General features: G+C 41.0%; 1 protein-coding gene across 4 annotated transcripts in view; it reads right to left on the bottom strand.

The window, feature by feature from the left end:
* Window positions 1-16,655, bottom strand: part of slc8a3 (solute carrier family 8 member 3) — a 136,992-nt gene extending 120,337 nt beyond the window's left edge. For 3 of the 4 annotated variants that reach the window (XM_085392521.1, XM_085392517.1, XM_085392520.1), the window contains exons 1-2: window positions 15,935-16,655; window positions 4,836-6,703 (exon numbers count right to left, since the gene is read on the bottom strand). In XM_085392521.1, the coding sequence (XP_085248647.1) occupies window positions 4,836-6,616 (1,781 nt within the window). In that variant the 5' untranslated portion in view covers window positions 6,617-6,703; window positions 15,935-16,655. Of the gene's footprint in view, window positions 1-4,835; window positions 6,704-12,865; window positions 15,915-15,934 lie in introns of those variants that run through there. The other variant, XM_085392519.1, reaches the window with a different exon arrangement.
* Window positions 16,656-19,013: the final 2,358 nt, after the last annotated feature.

Raw genomic sequence — 19,013 nt, 5'->3', positions numbered from 1 at the left:
AGAAGAAACATTGTTGTAATTATGCCTTTAGTGAATATTCTACACATTCATCCCTTTTGTTTTGTACATGGAAATGTTCTCATGAATCTTCTGGTATGCTTCTGGATGAAGCTGTCACTTCCACTGTCTTTTTCTGTCTCTCTGTCTTTTTTATGGATACACACCGAATCTAATTCATCACTACCCAAGTGTAATTATGGAAATTTCTGGAGATTTGTTGGAAGTTCTGAAACAGCAGTCTGCCATTCTACAAAAGATCTAATAGTCTCTGCAGAGAGGAGCAAAAATTTTCATATTAATACCGGAGCGTGTTGATGCTTTTGACAATTTTCAATATTTTAACTGCTTAACTGAAAATTCATTCAACATCTGTCATTACTGCATACAAGTACATTCATCAACACTGACAGTGTTCAATACCTACGATGTTTCAGGATGTGCTTTCGCAACAAAAGTCTTATTTTGTAGCCTTCACTTCTGTACAGACTGACACACGTTATGTCTATATAACTGCAGGAAAACTGACTTTTTATTTGCGTACCATATAATTCCTTCCTTAAAGTGCACAGCCTCTTCTTTCCACTGCCAGTGAAAACCTCAGAGTTGATATTTATCACTGATTTAAAAGCCAGACTATGATTTTAGAGCTCGCTAAAAGAATCAAGGGTTGACTTTTTTCACTGTCCTTAACCTTTGCCTCATAATTCATTGCAAAATGTTGACACAAATTTTCACATCCTGGGTGCATGTATAATAGAGTAAGGCTATGTTTCAGAAGGTGTTTTGGTAATTTATTTAGCTCTTTCTTAGTTTAAAATTAGTTTGAAAGAGAGGGTGCCAAACATAAGGCCCATGGGCCAAACGCAGCATGCCAAAAAGGTCCTGTTCTGTCAAACTGAGGGGCTTTGCAAAGTAAAAGAAATAAAAAAGAAAATGTACTGAGATTTCTGATGTGGTAACAATAAAGCACAGGAATGGAAATGCATGGACAGGCGGACGCGTTTCTAGATCACAACAAGTTGCTTGAATCATAGAGACGTAAAGTACAAGTGCTGATGAGTAACAAAGTGCTGATCTGATATCTGGATCAGATATCGGACCGATACTGACCCAAAAAGCTGGATTGGCTATCGGTGACAATGAGCCGATCTATTCAGTTCAGTTTTATGCTGTTCCGAGTTTACTTCATCACTGGACGGCGGGAGCTATCGGCAGAGTTAATGTAGCATGGAGGAAGCTAACAGCAGAGGGACAGCAGTTTGGAGGTATTTCACGCTGCTACACCAACAGCTTCTATCTGTATGTTTGCAAAGATTTTTCACTTCACTGCAAACTGTGGTCAAAGTGAGCTGACAAGAATGAAAAGCTCCAACAACGGGATGCTGTCTCTCTCTCTCTCTCTCTGTCTCTCGTCAGTCTCTCCCTCGCTTGTTTATTTTACTACTTACATTCAGTCAGAGAAGAGAGTTGGGTGAGTGCAATACTTGTTGTTGAGCTATTTATGGTGTTGTCAACAGTATTAAATATTATTTCACTTCAGTTGTCTCCTGAGGAGAAAGTGCACTGGTGTCACTTCAAATGACAGCAGTTTGAAATGACACCAGTGCACAATAATGCAAATAAATTACTGTATTTATCCTGGGCCTGTTTTCATTTATTATTTCATCAATAAATACAAAAGAAAAAAGCTCTAAATTTATATTCTTGGATATATTTATATTTGTGACTTCCAAGCTGTTTAAGAATGGTTCCTAATCTCTTCCTGACAGCCAGATTATTAATATGATATAATAATTAATACTGACACTCGGTAGACAGTATTGGTATCAGATCAGATACCAATTTTAGAGTGAGAGTGTTCTGTGAACTGCATTGCAGATATAATACCAGGAGAGTAATAATTAAGTGACATAATAAGACCTAATGGTTAATTATTGATAAATGATTTTTTAAAGGCCATTTTTTGTTAAATATACAAGTTATTACATATTGGTTTTAACTGCCAAGCCAACTTGACCTTAAATTGGTCTGCATGTGACATAAGAACTAAAATTACTTTAAGTTAACAAAGCGTTAAAAGTGTTTCCATTTTGCAAATAAAGCCTTTCATTCTGTTACACGGGACTTTTAAAACTGATAATTTATAATTTAGCTACAACTAAAACACAAAGAAAGAAACAGTTAAAAATCCACCATCATGTAAACCCAGATTGTTCACCCCATGCGAAGACAGATGCTATAAAGAGTATTAGTGAGCTTTACAAATGCTTGTTAGGAGGATTTAGTTAACATTATCCGGTTGTTCAGTCTGACGTCACTAGCCGTGTCTGGGTCTAAACTCCGCTGCAGGTCCATATATCAAACGATCACTATGGCATTACTGAGAGTTGAAAAACTGTCTAAAGTCTTTCATCTTTAATAAAATGATCAGCGTTCTGCTCTACCAGGTGTAAAAATTGAGTTTAACATCCAGGCATCCATGAAAATGGAATTTATGACATTTAACGGAGTTAGAAGTTAGCAGGAAGTTAGCTCGCTAGCTTCTATCTAAATACAATATAGCATGTCCTGACTGCGGGGTTTTGGAAACAAATTAAAACGTACAGCTCTGTTATCACTTCCAAGACAGAAAACTAAACAGCAGTGACGTTTGCAGGGTTACTGAAGTTTGGCTAGCTGGTATATAATGATGTGCTACGTGACCGCTAGCGACACAGCTATGTTAGCATAATATAAACAAGCTAACTTTTTTTCCACTCGATAAAAGTTACCGTGAGTGTTGTCGGTGGTCAGGAACAAATGTAATCGCATGGCAGGATGCTGTAAAAGGACCAAACTTCAGCCAGGAGAACAACTGAGATAATCCATCCACAATACGAGGTTAGTCATTCATATACTGCTGCATGGGCTGGGCTGTAGTTACATCCTAAGGTTTTAAAAACTGAGCTTAAATAAATGATTAGTGGTAATAAAAGCCGAGGGAGGTCAACAGGGATCACCGACTGTTTTAGGAGCTTTTTGAGAAGAAAATACATAACATTAAACATGTTAACAGCACAAAAGCCATATTAAACGCAGACTACTTTAGACCCGGAAGTAGGATTCGTCGCGTCATCACTGAACAACCGGATAGAGAGCCTGGCTCGCTTATCAGCCCCTTTTCCAGTGTTTATGCAAAGCTAGGCTTGCAGGCTGTGGCTTTAAGCTACATGTTTCGATTAAGGGTAAACATTAAAAAGTATAAAAAGCATTCGTTTAATTATTTCAACATGGATTCTCATTTTTATACCTGGCTTGTTTATATTGTGAGATTGAACGCATCCAATATACAATAACGAAAATAGTTTGGACCATTTTAAAGAAACGTTTGCTAATTCTGCTTCTAACACATGACTGGTCTTTATCAATTTACAGTGTTGTGCACTCATACTGAAGCTGTGCCGCACTGTAAGAAGCTCGCAGCATGATGCTCAACACAATGAGCAGATCGATACGCTAACATTCCCTCACAATGCCGACAGCATCACAGCAGTCTCTCTCCGCATTTCTCCCTTCTAACTCCCTCAGCAGCCCAGCTCCAAAAAAGCATCTCTCACATAAATCAAGCAAAAGCCTGAGAGCTCAACGGGCCCCAAGAGCATGGTGATCACCCCGACACCCCTCCCCCCGGTCCCCTGGGCTGCCTCAGCCCTCAGGAACCCACAGCCTGGAGCACAGTCCCTGCCAGTCCGCCACGGCACACTGAGTGGGTCCTGATTGGCGGCGGAAGGGAATGTCACAGATGCATGTCACTTTGATTCAGTGCCTGCAGACCAATATGTGAGAGGCAAACGGATGCAAGCTGTGAAATAAGCAAATCAATATTTTTTAAGAGCCACTGTTTTGTGTACAATCCAGTATCCTAGAGAAGTGCTTTGTATACATCTTTTTTTTTTTTTTTTTTATGCAGCAGTGTCATACAATATATGGCCCTGATAGAATTTCTGCTACAGTATGGTATGTTGGTGTTATTGCAAAAACCGCCAAAAATGCCCACTCATTTGTAAGGCTATGTGTTTTTGGGGTTTTTTCCGTTGTTGTTGTTTTTGGGCAATATTGTACACAGATGGTACAGCTGACAAGGCTACACAACACACACAATTTACGTAATTGTACTATCTAAAATAAATTCAGGGTTTTTTTGTTTTGTTTTTTTAAAATCGGGGCTGCCTCATGGAGGAATCACACCTACATGTCTCATCAAATCCCAGAGTTTGACAAAACAAAAACAGCAAGGATTAGAGACGAATTCGTGTGACGAATCCAAAAGTTGAATCCCTTTTGCATGCGACACACACGCAGGATTGCTACCAAAGCACTGTGATGACAGCAAAATCTCCTGACGGGAAAACAAGGGGATATAGAGTGCACGCTCAGATGAGAGGATACATCACCCAACCATGTAAAGAAAAAAAGGCATTTAAAGGTCACAGCTTGATGAGTGCAAGCTACACATGAACAGGTTATCAAAGTATGCTCCAAACTAAATGATGTCAACAGGCAAAGAAGACAATATCTCTTTTCAAAGCAAATGCGACGAGCTTCTCACAGCCTTCTCGCAGACTGCTGAATATCTTTGAAGCTATCAAATAGTATATTATTTCTAGAAAGGTACACCGGCATCAAACTGAATTTCAAAAGCAAAACATAAATCAGTGAGTTTAAACTAACCCAAAATTATCAATGACTCCTGGGTGCATTTCATTTTGAATAAGCTTGCTAACTAAAAATACCAAAAACACAATAAGAAAAAGCAACTCCTCTCCAACCACACAAAGAAAATGTTGGTGCCTTACCAGGTTTCATCATTTTTGAACTCAAGCTCTCCGTACGTATCTTCAAAGTCCTCTCCTCCTCCTTTAGCAAGTCCCTCCACAGTGCGATAAGGCACGATGACCGTCCCCCTTGCCCCAGAAGTCCTCAACACTTTGACTTCCATGATACCGATGCTCTCACTGACATGGGCTGAGTTACTCTCAAAGGTGAAGATGCCTGAATGATCATCGTCCAGAATGGTCACAGTAGCCACAGTGGGGAACCCCAACACCGCCTTTGGATATGGGAGACTGTTGGCAGACAACACCTCATCCTCAGTTTCCAAGACGCGCAGATTACTGAGACGTACAAAGAAGTGCTCGTCCTCTTCGAAGATGTCATCATCTATGATGCCAATGCTTATTTCCTTGATCATCTCTCCGGGTTTGAATACTACCATACCCTCTGTGAACTCATAGTCTGCCCCGGCATTAGCCGAGCCATCCTCCGTCTTATAATCCACGTAGATAGTCTTATTGATGTCGCCTCCTTTTCTGGTGATGGTCAGAATAACGGCCCCGCAGTTCTCGAGGCACTGGTAAACAGCAGGCTCAAAAGCGATCCGGGAAACATACTCTTCTGGTTCCTCCACGTGCACCTCCTGCACGCTGGCGCTCTTTTTCGCCTGTTCTGCTACGTGTTTTTTCAGGATATTTCCAGCTCCGGTCATCATGCGCGTAGCTTGAATGCGGTAAAAGGCACGGCTCTTTTGCTGGTGCGAGAGAGCGTAATAGTTGGCCATCTCAACAAGCTGATCCAACTCTTTCTCCGGGTGCTTCTGCTTCAGGTCTTTCAAGATGCGAATCATATCGCGTCGGGACTCATCTACCTCTTTGCTCTCAATCAGACCAATCAGATTGCTGGTTGCACCTCCATCCATGAAGTGAGAGTTAACCATCTTGCCGTCCATTTCAATCCCCTTGGAGCGTTCGGTCTCGGTCTCAATGATGACACCCCTATGTTTTTCAGTGCGGTACTTCTTGTGCATGAACTTATAGAAGAGCAGTCGTCTGTCTGCCACCCATGCGAGGAGTACACATATGGGGAAGAAGGCCAGCGTGACTAGACCCTCCCAGACTTGGACTTCATTGGGAGAAAAAACAGCCAGGATCATGTAGAGCCAGATGTAGGCAAAGATACTCCAGCCTGCAGTGACAAAGAACACTCTGAGGTGCTTGACCTTTCGTACCTCGCCTTGGGGGATGACAGACACGCAGAGGCCAATGATGACAAACATATTGAAAGCTGCACTGCCAACGATTGTGGAGGGCCCAAGCTCACCAGATTTGAATTCATGTCCACAAACTTCGATTACAGAAAGCATGATCTCAGGAGCCGACGAGCCCAAGGCCATGAGGGTAAGGTTGGAGACCGTTTCATTCCACACACGGATCGTGGTGGTGGTTGTTTCCCCATTGGGCCTTTTGATAACAATTTCTCTCTCTTGGGAGGTGATGACCTCAATGGCGGCCATAAAACGGTCAGCAATGATGGATACTCCGAGGAACATGTAGATCAGTGCCACGAAATAGACAATGACCCGTGCAATCTTGTCTCCCATGGAAGGATCCTCGGGATACCAGATGGGCAGGATAATCCCTGTATGACACTTTGTGTTCCCTTTGCAGGTGCCATTGCTGGGGCTGAGCAGAGGGCTCGGAGTGGTCCGGGCCTCTGTACAAAGGAAGGCTACAGCCACAGAGACCAGCCCCAACCAGAGGCAGGCTGAAGACCCTGGTTTTACAGGCTTTGAGCCCTCCATGCACCCTCCTTCGTCTCAAGGGTCCTTACCACACTGAGAGTCGCTCTGGGATCCAGCACTGGGCTGTGTCTTTCCTCCGCCCACCACCTAAACACACCAGACAGAAACAACAGATATTATACAGTTTATTACAAGAATGAAAGACTTTATTTTCAGCCTTACAAAGCAACTGTCTCACATTGCTTTGTAAGCTTTTTTTTTTTTTGCCTTGAATATTTTTAGTACCAAATAAATATTATTGTACTAGAGTACAGTGCATTCTCAATAGTTGCGTAATAATTTAATATTTAATGTAATGACATAATGGAAGGAGTATCCAACCTCAGGGTATTTTCACATCGTTTTAAACTTCAAGTGGTACAAGTCTGCAAGACTGTGTTTGCATTTCACAGGGAGAAACAAACACGAACTGAAGCAAGAAAAGAATTTCTTAATTTTAAATGAGCGCAAGAATTCAAATTATCCAACCATCCTTCTGTGCGGCTTAATTGGGTTTCTCCTTTCTACTTCAAACACCATTTTCATGAGATCTTTATGTTATCTCCGAAAATGCTCAGCGATTCAGGTCGGTAAATGAATATGTGAGCAATGCAGACAACATTCGTTTAATAAAATTACAGCCTGCGGGCTCATTTCCAATCATAAACTTTATTTTGATTTGAGATGTGGATACATGCAACAAATAATGTGGATTTGAGCATGATTGTCTGAAATCTCTCGGGTAATACACAGCTCTGAACCGAACAGCTCGCTCAGCAGGCATGCAATGTTGCCAAACTAAGCACTGTCCAAAATGTCGCATTGGCAAAAAAACAGCAGCAGGGAGGCAGGAGATTGTCAAGAGGCAAAGTGAAACAAAGGCTACAGATGTCCCATCCAAATTCATTATACACTGAGCCCTAAACACGCACTTACCACTTCTGCAAGAGAGAGCAGCATTACAATAGCAATGCAGACACTGTCCAAATTCATAAAAGCCCTAGCTAAGCATTTTACGCACCTCTTCAGCTCTTATGAGATACAACTCGACCATCCTTCTGATGCCAACAGCTGGGGCCTAAGGCAGCAGGAGCATAATGAACAGTTGACCACCCCAAAACTTAGATGATATAACACAGGGGGGAATTATTATAAAGGCTCTCTCCTTGGTGTTACCCGATTGTTTAACAGTTCAGTGAGTTGGATGGGACCCTCGATGCAGCCTCCACAACACCTCCGGACCTCCTGAGGCTCACAGGCAGTTTAGTCTGAATTAAAATGATCTCTTAAGAGAGATACATGCAGGGTAAGTTAATAACGCTACCCAAAATTCACCAGAGGATTACATTTTTGTATTACTGTCACACTTCCCTTTGCTTTTTTCGAACTAAATCTAGTTCAAGTCTTTTTTCAATTTGTACACAAAAAAGTGCATTCTTAGGTTCTGATTCCTGCTTAAAGGGTTGATTACCTCTGGGGCCACCCTGCACTAAAAGGTGTACAATACAAACCCATGGCACTTTAAAGCATTCTCGGGAAAAAAAAAAAAGAGATCCATTAAAGGACATATTTTATGCAGTGTAATGCACCTTTCTTATTTGATTTAGCTCATTCAATCTGAAAGGCTCTTACAATAACACCAACTACTTGAACTCCCAGGTGATGTTTTTGGATATGATATCATCCGGGTGGACCGCTGGCTAATTTGGAAAGCTGAAAAAACTTTTATTGGAGGTGTGCATAGCAAACAGTTGGTGGCATATTTTAAAAAGTACACCAATTCAAAAGCCAAATATTGGATAGGACAATGATAACCCACACCTTCTGTGAAATCTGCAAGAAACCGGGAAAATCTCTGTCAAGGTCTTGTGTGCAAGCGTTGATAAGATCAATTCATCTATTCTGGAATAAATTATCCTTAATATCTCTAATTTAATGGTTCACAGGCATAAATAATTGCATCACTTGCAAGACTATAATGTCTTTTTGAGAGATCATAACCTCAATAACATCCACAGAGATGAGTCTTTTTAGAGGTGATACAGAGGCGATCTCAGCTCGATATAACAATCCTCTGATGTTAATGTTAAAAAAAAAGACGTTGATTGCAGCACAGCACACTGATCTGGAGGACAGAAAATGGGATGACAGCAGAAGCTGGAGACAAGGAACTTAAATTTAACTGAATCAGCAGCGCCATTTATATGGATTGGAGCCAGCTATGCAATCCCTGTGAGAACCAACAGCGCCGAGCACAAACAAAACCAACAGGAGAATAATTGAGTGACAAAGTTATAACTTAGCGAGAGAAAATTTGAATTTAAAAACTCAGGTTTTTGCCTTTGTTTGGACCTGGACACTGATGAGAGTAAACTTGGGGGGCAATTAAATAAAATATGTGTGCATTCCCCTTGTTAGTGCTATAAATCTCTAATAACACGTACTAACCATTTAATTTAAAAATGTGAAAATGGTCAAACTGACAAGCAGGTATTACAGAGCTGCTGAAGCCACTGAGAAAGGCTTAAGGAGATGCTTCTTCCTGTTTTAAAATCAAGAGCAGTACTGCTGAGCTGCTAGCTTCTCCTTGTCTTTTTATTGCATGGTGACAAGCTGAGGTGGAGGGGTAAAAACTGCAATGAAGCACACAGGATTTAAGATTGCAGGGTCAGCCTCTCTGCATGATACATGTTGGGAATGGCAATAATTAATTCACACTGCTGTTTCCATAAAGAAATAAAAGCTGATTTGAATGAACAGTTATACCAAAAAAATTTTTAAGTTTTATTCATTATGTCGCATTACCTCTACTTTTAATAACACTGTGCATGCTTTAGGAACAGGCACAGACAGGCCAGGTGAGTTTCACACCTGGCCTCTTGCAGTGGGGCCATGCTGTTGTAATGCATGCACGGTGTGCTTTTGCGCTGCTAAAGTAGTCAAAGCTTCCCCTGATAAAGATGTCAAATTCAAAATCTCTCTGATCAGACCATATTTAACCTTTTATTTAACCTGCCACCATAAATGAGACACAGCGGAAGCATTTTTGGAAAATGTTTATGCATGTTTTTCTCTTTCAGTGAAAGAGTTTTAACTTGTATTTGTGATGCAGTGATGAACTGTGTTCATTGGCGCTGCTTTTGGGTGATTTCCACAACAGAACGTTGGCTGTTTTTAAAGACGCGCCATCTGAAATCCCAAAAATCAAGTCCACTTTGTTTTGCAATAGAAATTTTTAAGGATTCTGTGAGTTTTGTTAAATTAAATGATTCTGTACTTGTTAAACTGTCATTCTTTGTCAAATACCACACAGCCTGGCTGCTGCTATACCCTGCCCTGCTATTAGACCCCTTTGCAAATGTAAATTCAAACCTTACAAAGACAACTTGTTTCAGATTCCCAAAACAGTTTTTAGCCTTTTAGATGTCACCAGATTTCCTGTTTTATTTTAATGATTTTATATACTTTAACCCTTTAAGACCTACCATAGAACCAAGTCCGCCAGAGCTTATATTATATTTTTACATGTTGTGGAGCCATTTTTGGGAGCATTTCAAGTTGCTATACATCAATACAACCATTACAGCCTAAATTTTAATAATATGCATGCATTAAGTGCATAGTAATTACATAAATTGCAAAAAAGTGCAATAAACTATAAAAAAATTGAAAATCGTTTTTGTTTTTTTAACATATATTTCTAGTTAGAGAAATTTAAGAGGCTTATCCCTCAAAACTGTAAATACAAAAAAGTTGCACAAACTAGTTTCCCACCACAGGAAATTTATTTTGAGTGTCTTTATAGTTTTATTTTTGAAATACACCAATTTCTATACACTGCAGGAAAAACGAAAATAAATATTATACTGCAAATTTGCAAAAAAGCAGCATATGCATCAAAATAAACTATTTCCAGCAGTGCAATATGAGTCCTAAGCATCCCAGAAACGACACAGAAAGTCATAAAGTCAAACATAACTTTTAAAAACACCAGGCCTTGATGGCCTTGATGGGAAAAAACTACATTTCCACGAAAATGACATCACTTCCGGTTTCGGGCAGGTCATGGCGGACATGCGATAGTTCGTGCTGATGGACGTAGGAAGTGTTATGAACAGCTGATCGGATCGGCAAAGCCTGTTTCTGGAATATTATGTTTTTGTTGCTGCAAGTGCTTTTTATGCAGTTTTTGCAAAACTATATGTGGAAGGAAACTGTGACCTAGGACAAGCTGATGGCATAAGATGTAAGTACAACTCCTCCGGTTTCATATGCAAAAAAAATTATTGCGCTAGCTCATGTGGTTGCAGAGCTACCGGGATTTAAAAATAGTTACGCAAAACGGAGCATGTCCGCTCTGGCCGGTTTTAAAGGGTTAATTAAATCCCCGAAAACTCCTTTCCATTTGGCTATGCAGTCTTTCACAGAGAGATGAAGCCCACTCATCTTTACCTCTTAAACGCTCAGGCTCTCTGGGATGATTTTTATACCTTGTCTTGTTACCTATTAACCTGCTTTGTTGTGAAATGTTCCACCAGGTCTGACAGTCTTTTGTTGCACTTCTGCAATCTATTTTTTTAAAATGTGCTGCTTGCTCAAATTTGCCCTAAGCACATATTTTTTTTAAAAGAAATAACGATAGAGTTTCAGCATTTGATACTCCGTCTTTGTGTTATTTTCAGTTAACAGACTTTAAATAATTTGAAATCCGCACACTGTTTTTGCTGTGTATCATCTTCTATTGTGTCAACTCAAAACAGGTCATGAATTTAAAAAGTACATTGCCTGTCCAACTTATTACTATAATAACTCCTGTGGGAAATATATTATCTGCTAAATGCTGCATTATATATCATCGCTGTTTATCTCCAGTGTTGTGCTGAACAGGTAGAGCGCAGCTGGTTCTCTGAGCTTTTTCACTCAAATCAGCTGAAAATTACACTGCAAGAGCTGTGCAGATTACACCGCTCTTATGGGGTAATTTTCAACACTTTCAAAACGATAAAACCAGATCACGACCAACAAAAAAGGGGTAAAACGCTGGTGTGATGATTAGCACTGTCGCCTCACAGCAAGAAGGTCCTTGCCTTTCTGTGTGGAGTTTGAATGTTCTGGCCAGGCCTGTCTGGGTTCTCACTGGGTACTCTGGCTTCTTTGCAAGGCCAGAGGTTAACTGGTGATTCTAAATTGGCCGTGGTTATGAGTGTGAATGGTTGTTGGCCCCACGACAAATTGGCGACCTGTCCAGGGTGTACCCGACCTCTCAGCTTGTGACAGCTGGTGTGAGTCTCCAGCCCCACTATGACCTTGAATAGTTGGGTTGCGGTCACGTGGTTCTGATGACGTGCGGAGGCAGCGCGATTTTTGAGTGGAGGGCGGAAGTAAACATGGAGGACACTGTGGAGAGTCAGGAGAGCAGCTATTGTGCAACTTTAGACCCCGTTTCTCGGGAGAGATATAAACAGATAGTTAAAAAATATATCGGACGTGATCCGTATTCTTTGAAAATGTCCGAATACACCACAGAAGTAAAGGATTTGCCTACTATCGAGGCTGTGGATATCACCAACTACTTGGTCCTCCAGACTTCTTACTACACTAGGCAGCAAATGAAAGCTTTCAAGAGTCTGGAGGCGTACAATTTTTTTGTCAGCGGGTGGGTCCACAACCTTGGAACAAAACGTCTCCGTGATGGATACAGTTTGGTGTTTGCAAGGGTGAGTGTTTGTTCTTATATTGCTTTATCTTAAACACGCTAACAGTTAGCGGTAGCGGCTTTAACGTCAACAAACATGCCACATCCTTAGGACTTCGTTAGAGTGACAGTTGTTTGTTTCAAGGTAAACCATTCTCAGCGGTCTAACGAGACACCTCTGAAGACTTGGGTAATTGCAAAGGAGGATGGAGAAGTGATTGCAGCTCATTGCAATTGTATGGCAGGGTTAGTAGCCTGTTCTCCACTGTCACTAGGCTCAAATCCGGGCTCTCAGCCGTCTGTTGCATATCCAAAATCGCCTCTGCACATCGATGCTGTTCTGCCTTAAGCTTCATTCTTTTCTCTCGTTTGAGAACTGATTCCGATCTGGGTTTTCGTTCGTAGCCGAGATTGACCGTCGGAGCCCAGTCCTCCGACTCTTCGTCATCCAAAGCACTTGGGCAGCCTATAGTCCCAATCAAGTCAATATTAGACTACTAACTTAAAAGCACTAAGTAAACGAGAATTTAACGACAACCTAATGCTAATAAGTTCGTTTGCAAACATAACATTACCTCTGACGAAGTGGTCGCTGCAGACACGGGCATTGGCAGACTCTGCTCCTCCCGACTGTAAACGTAAATTTAAAATCCATTTTTTCCTACGTTTTTCGGTTAGAATTTTCCATTTTTCTCCTCTTCGTTGGGCTATTTTTGGTACCCTAAAATACCGTTTATCAGTTTCTCTGGTCGACCTACTGGAGCATCCGTAAACACAACAGGACATAGGCATTTTGCGTACTGTCTGTCTGTGATTTTGCGCTTATCTTTTTCACTTCCGACCGCCAGTCAAATTTCGCGCTTTACGTCGACGTCACGTCTACGTCAAATGAAACCTAGCTATTGGATAAGCAGAAGAAGACAGATGGATGGACCAAAGCAAGAACAGACGGGCCCTGCAGAGTTAACTGATAATTTGCTGTTGATTTATTGCTACAAATGACGCCTTTCATTCATTGCAGTTAATATAAAATTATTGATTCTAGCTGCTTCCAATGAGCTGTGATCCCCTATGATTTTAACACTTTGCTGTCATTTCCTGCAGCTTTAATTGAGGCAGCGGCACTCTTGTGCCTCCAAGTGTAATGTGTGTGGAAGGGGAGTGATGAAAAACACTCAAATGTGTTCAGTCACTCTGCCTTGGATAAACAGAGGTAAAACAAAATGGCAAACAAGCCAAATACCCACGAATCCAAGAGCAAACTACCAGGCTGACAGAGAGGTTTTAAAGATATAATGCCATACAGTGACACTGGACACAGAGAGTCAATTGCTTGGTAACTGCCTCCTGTCTTATCCCATTAGACTTATAAATTTCACAAGCTGAATAAAATCATGCTCGGAAGAAATATTTCAGCTGTAAACCATAGTCGTGCTCATTTTCATGCCTCCCAAAAGACAAATAATAAACACTTGTACTTTTCTAAGCTGTAGATTTTGCCGTTTTAAGGGCACAGTCATTCCTTATGCATGTAAAAATTCCTTCCTCGCATTTGCAGCCCTAAAAGCGAGGAGCTGATTGATTGACTCACTGACTGACTAACCGAAGACACAAAAGTACATAATCTTAAGGAATAAAGTAAAGTTCATTACAGTAATTACATTAAGCACTCAGAGAGACTGTTCAGGTGTATGACCCCGCGAGGATTTTGTTTTTGAAATATTGATTTTCTATCTTCACACAAATTGCATTCGGGGGCTGTTAAGCAGTGGAGATTTAACCATCCCATTACTCTACGTGCGTCACCATTAGAACCGTGACCCCTAAATTAGGAGCTACACAGAACAATTTGCATACTAATTACTGTTTTAAGGATTGTATTTTGCATTGTGAATGCAGGGGCATTTAATCGAGGCCGTTCAGCAACTCCCGGAAATGTGCTAAAAATGAACAGATAAGACCAAGTTATTAACATATGCTGGACATTAGCATAGGAACCACATCACAAGTGACATTTCTAAATTAAGGCTAAAGATCAGATTTGACGTTTTCCAATTAAATCCAACAGTGACCTCTTCAACCACAAACAGTTAAGAGTGAAAACATTTCAACTCCATTCACACAACTTTGAAACACTTTTTACTTCAAGAAAATGAAGTTCAAGTGATATTCTGAATATGCAGAGTTCTTTGTGTATGTATATAATTGAACTTGATGGTGAAAAATCCAAACGTCTGATCTACATATGCCAAACACATTTAATAGACGAGGCACTAATCTAGATAATTAACAACAAATATTGAGTCATACTATTGTTGCTACTGCAGATTAAATGCAAACAGATTGTTGGCTTCATTTTGAGGAGATTTTAAGCTGAAACCTACAGGCCTGAAAACCAAACAGAGACTACTATCAAAGGACAACAACAGCATAGCATAAAACTGATTTCATTTTGCTAAGATTAGGCAGTCCTGTCAACTTTTAGCAACAACCTTTAGCAAAAGTTGTCTAAAACATGAACTGAAAGTGTTACAGATATTTATTATCTGTAATGGGGAGCCTCCAGTTAATCAGCACACAGGCCAGTGTTGCATAAAAATCATCATTTCAGTGTTTTTTGTTCTTCTTGTTAAAGCTTCTAAAAATGTCAATTTGTTGCTTTCCTTAAATTGAACAGAATATATTTGTTAGTTTTATTTTGAGCTTTTTCTTAGATGTCAAATCCGTTTTTTAGTAAACAATTTGTGGATTATAAAACAGTTTTTAAAAAGTATCCAAGTATACCATGCGGGGTTTAACAGAGAAATGCACATTTTCTTATCATGTGCATCATATAGTAATCACTGTGCACCCCCTTCTATATGTCCTGACAGATGCAGATAGCATTATGGACGAGACAGTTGCTCTTTCTCTATTTTGGGAAGAGGGGTCTTGTTTAAGGAGGCTATCTGAGATCCGTGAAACATGGACTCAGCAGACAGGGAGCCGCAGCTGTTGCTGATTAATCATCAGAAGGCCGTTTCGCTCTCCGTACCAGTGTCAGTACTACCTGAGGGGGGAATCCCTGCTGGAGAGACTATAGGCCCGCAGTTTAACTTATAGTGTGCATGCAGGCCTGGGCTGCACATGTCTAGGAGACACTCGTCTTCAGATATTAACTCCCAATTGAGACACAGCGTACAGGAGAATCCGGGATATAAACGTAAACATAAAAGCACATACGTGAAACTGGAAGTCCAGGTGTTCAGCCAATCACCAGCAATGATGAGCTCGGCAAGCTGTAACAACCGGTATCCTTCAGTTGCGTTGCCAGACGCCAATTATTTTAATGGCACACCCATTAGAGTGTATCACGAATCCATTTCAGTCCGTTGCAATGGATCATATCTGCACAATCACGAGGAGCAGTGTGAGCGGACAGACAGGTTAAAGCCTGGGCAGAATGAAGCGCTCCGGAGTGACAGACCGCATCCAGCTATCGCCTGTTTTTGCATCTTAAAACGCATGTAATGTGATTCGTGTTCAGCAGCATATTATATTTAAAATTCTGTCTTCTGCATACCAAGTTGCCCTCCATGTCACGAAGACTAGGTTCTATAGACATACCTGCGAGTTTGAATCATGCCTTATTCATTGTAACCTACCTGGATTTGTATTCCGGGGAGTTTAGCGACTGCGAAATAGCTCCTGTCCGCCCCCTTTATTATTGTTTTACCGCGCAGATCAGCCTGCCAACAGTCTCAAAATAACCTCGCTGTTTGGATCTCTTTAGTCTAACGTGCTCCTCGGACCAAAATCCCCCAGTGATGCCGCTGTCTCGGTCTCCAGCCTGCTCGAGATTGGCGATTGGATCAAACTGGTCAGAGGTGATCGCCTTTGGTCTTCTTCTGCCTTGGCGCCCTCCTGCCCAGATCCTCCCCGTCTGACGGATTGACCGGGTCGCAAAGCTGTCAGTGACAAGGGAGGAGGAGGAGGGGGGTGGTCAGTATTTTAAGGTTGCAGCCTTGGTGGAGATGGATCCTCTTAGCCTGTCCGCACGGCTCTCCCTCCTCCTGCAAGCCGTGAATCAGCGCTCTCCTCCTCCTCTCTCGGCTGCGGTAGCGCAAGAAATCTGTGATGTAGCTGTTAGAGACACTGGCGTAAAGCTCCCCGCCTGCTGTCTTCGCTACAGATGTGACATCGTGTGTTCATGGAAAGCTCAGCTGTGCATCCAGCTCTCTGAGTTGCCAGGGCTCTCTGCTGGACTTGGCGCACCATCGGAATGACCGCGGTGTGTCTCCTGTGCGCTCCCCTCAAAGTCAGTTTCTGCAGCTTGCAGTAAAAGCTGGAGACGAGCGTGCCGTCCTCGCGTGAGTAATATTTAAAAAATTTGTATAGTTGTCAATATTAGAACCACTCTCACGCGACGATGGTGTGAAATGGTTGCGCCCTACAGCCCTCCGCCCCCCATTTCTAAAAGTCACACAGACAGACTCGGTTAGGCGCGCAACTACGTCACCATCAGCTGAGAGAAGAAACCTGCAACACAAACCGTGAATCTCTTCCAGACCCACAGTCCGCTGCTGCTAAGAATGAGAGGAAGGGGATAATCGAGAGGTAGGAAATCACAAAGGTTTTGACACAAAAACTGATTGCTGTTTTTTCCTGTTTGTTTTTCTTTTTATTAGTTCTTTAGACCATTTGTTAACTCTAGGAAATACAATATGCCACAGAAGCGAGATGAAAATTACTCTGGCTGGCTACATCCCACAGATACTAATTATTATTATTATTATTTGGTATTCCTACAGAAATAACGCGCGGATACGCTGGATACGTGTATATGATACGATGGACTAATCTTAACAATTTCTTTCCATCTTATGAGCATTATTATATAACCTACAATGGCTGTAGGCATGCACTTAAAGAGCCAACTTAAAATACCAGCAAACATTAAAGGCCCAACACATCAGCACACGTGTTTTACTCACACAAACTCTTAACTTACTTTGTTATGTCATGATGGCTGATCTCAAAGACGAAGTTATCAGCCAATGCTTCCCAGCTTGGTTAGTAGAAGCTACAGCTGAATCCAAGCAGGGCAAGTGACAAAAATGGCAGTTCCCCTAGGTGCCACTAGAGGCTGCCTGCAAAAGGGAGTCAATCCTCCTGGATTATCATGTTAAAAATGGCTACCTCTACATCATTCAGAAAAGTTGTGGGGTGAGGGGAATTAGTTTTATAACTCTTCCACCAGAAGGACTGAGTCAGTCAGATATCTGTGTTGAGTGACAGGTGTCCTTACCAGGCAGTTAGAACCATTCGTTAGAGCCATGGCAGCAAGACGGCAATCAAGTGTTTTCTGTAACTGACACAGACTCTTTCATACTGCTGTGGAGGAATTTTGGCCCACTATTATTATTATTATTATTATTATTATTATTATTATTATTACTATTATTATTACTATTAAATAACAATTATTCCATAATTGTTTTAAATCAGCCACACTGGAGGGCCTCTCTAGTATTACAGGCTTTCTAAGGTCATTCCAAAGCATCTCAATATGATATATTCCAGACTTTGACCAGGCCACTTCAAAACCTTCATTCTGTTGTTTTGGAGTCACTCAGAGGTGGACTTGGAGTGGTGGACATCAATCCATCTTCTACCAACTATCTAAGTCCGGGTCGTGGAGGCAGCAGTTTACGCAGAGATGTCAAGACCTCCTTCTTCCTGACCACCTCCTCGAGCTCCCTTAGTACAGTTAATTATGATTTGTGAAATAATGACATTAAAATTTGCTCCAAAAGTAACCAACAACTTAATCTCTGTCAAGAGGTCCAATTCAGTGACTCAGTTTAGCAGCCATCTGTTGCCTAAAGACACCTGTGTTCGAAGTGGCAAATATTCATTAACACAAATAAAACGTGTGAGATTTAAAATACAATACTTTTTTGAAGCTGTCTGCTGTCTTCTTAATTCTTGTTGGCGTTTTAGCATGGGTATCTATAAAAAACAAGCCTCAAGTGGCCATTGGATGAACTGCATGTTCAGTGACGACATGGTGCTTCTTGTTGTTATTTATTATGTTTCATATCAGGCGACAGAAGCTTTTTCATAAGAGTCTTTGTTGGACGTTTATAATACAGAAGTCCCTGAAAAATAAGCAATAAATTGATGGCGCCACAATCTGTCGTTCCTGCTAGTTAAACCCACATTTGATGCATTATATTGTCATCAGGCAGCGGTACAATCAATCACACAAGTTGTCAACATACAAATTATATCCAGGTGGCTGTGGCTCAGGAGGCAGAGCAGGTCATTCACTAAGCAGAAAGCACTTTGAGTGCTCAGTAAGAGTAGAAAATAGTATAATATAATTACTATTCCACTTCCATTTACCACCCTAATTAGTATCAGCATTAGGGATAAAGGCTGCCTTTAGAGGTGTAACATTAGAATAGGATATATTCTATTAATGATCTTGAGAAAATCAGATGGAGTACATGAAAACATACTGAATGTGTCAGGGCACAAAAGGTGTAATTTAACTATAAGTAACAAAACAACAGGGCAAAAAAAGCTTTTATATCATGTTTGTACTTATATTGGATGCATGTGTTTATAAATGTATCAAATCACCAAGGAATTAGAAATATTAAAACATATAACATCAATATGTACTAATACATATAATTCTTTCATAAAAGGAAACTCATTCAAGTTATTTGAATATGG

The sequence above is a fragment of the Rhamphochromis longiceps genome, linkage group LG19 (assembly GCF_057381845.1).
Source record: "Rhamphochromis longiceps isolate RC_006_pf linkage group LG19, R_longiceps_female_GT1.1, whole genome shotgun sequence".
Lineage (NCBI taxonomy): Eukaryota > Metazoa > Chordata > Actinopteri > Cichliformes > Cichlidae > Rhamphochromis > Rhamphochromis longiceps.
The sequence above is the reverse complement of the archived record's forward strand: the minus strand, read 5'-3'. Positions and strand labels throughout refer to the sequence as shown.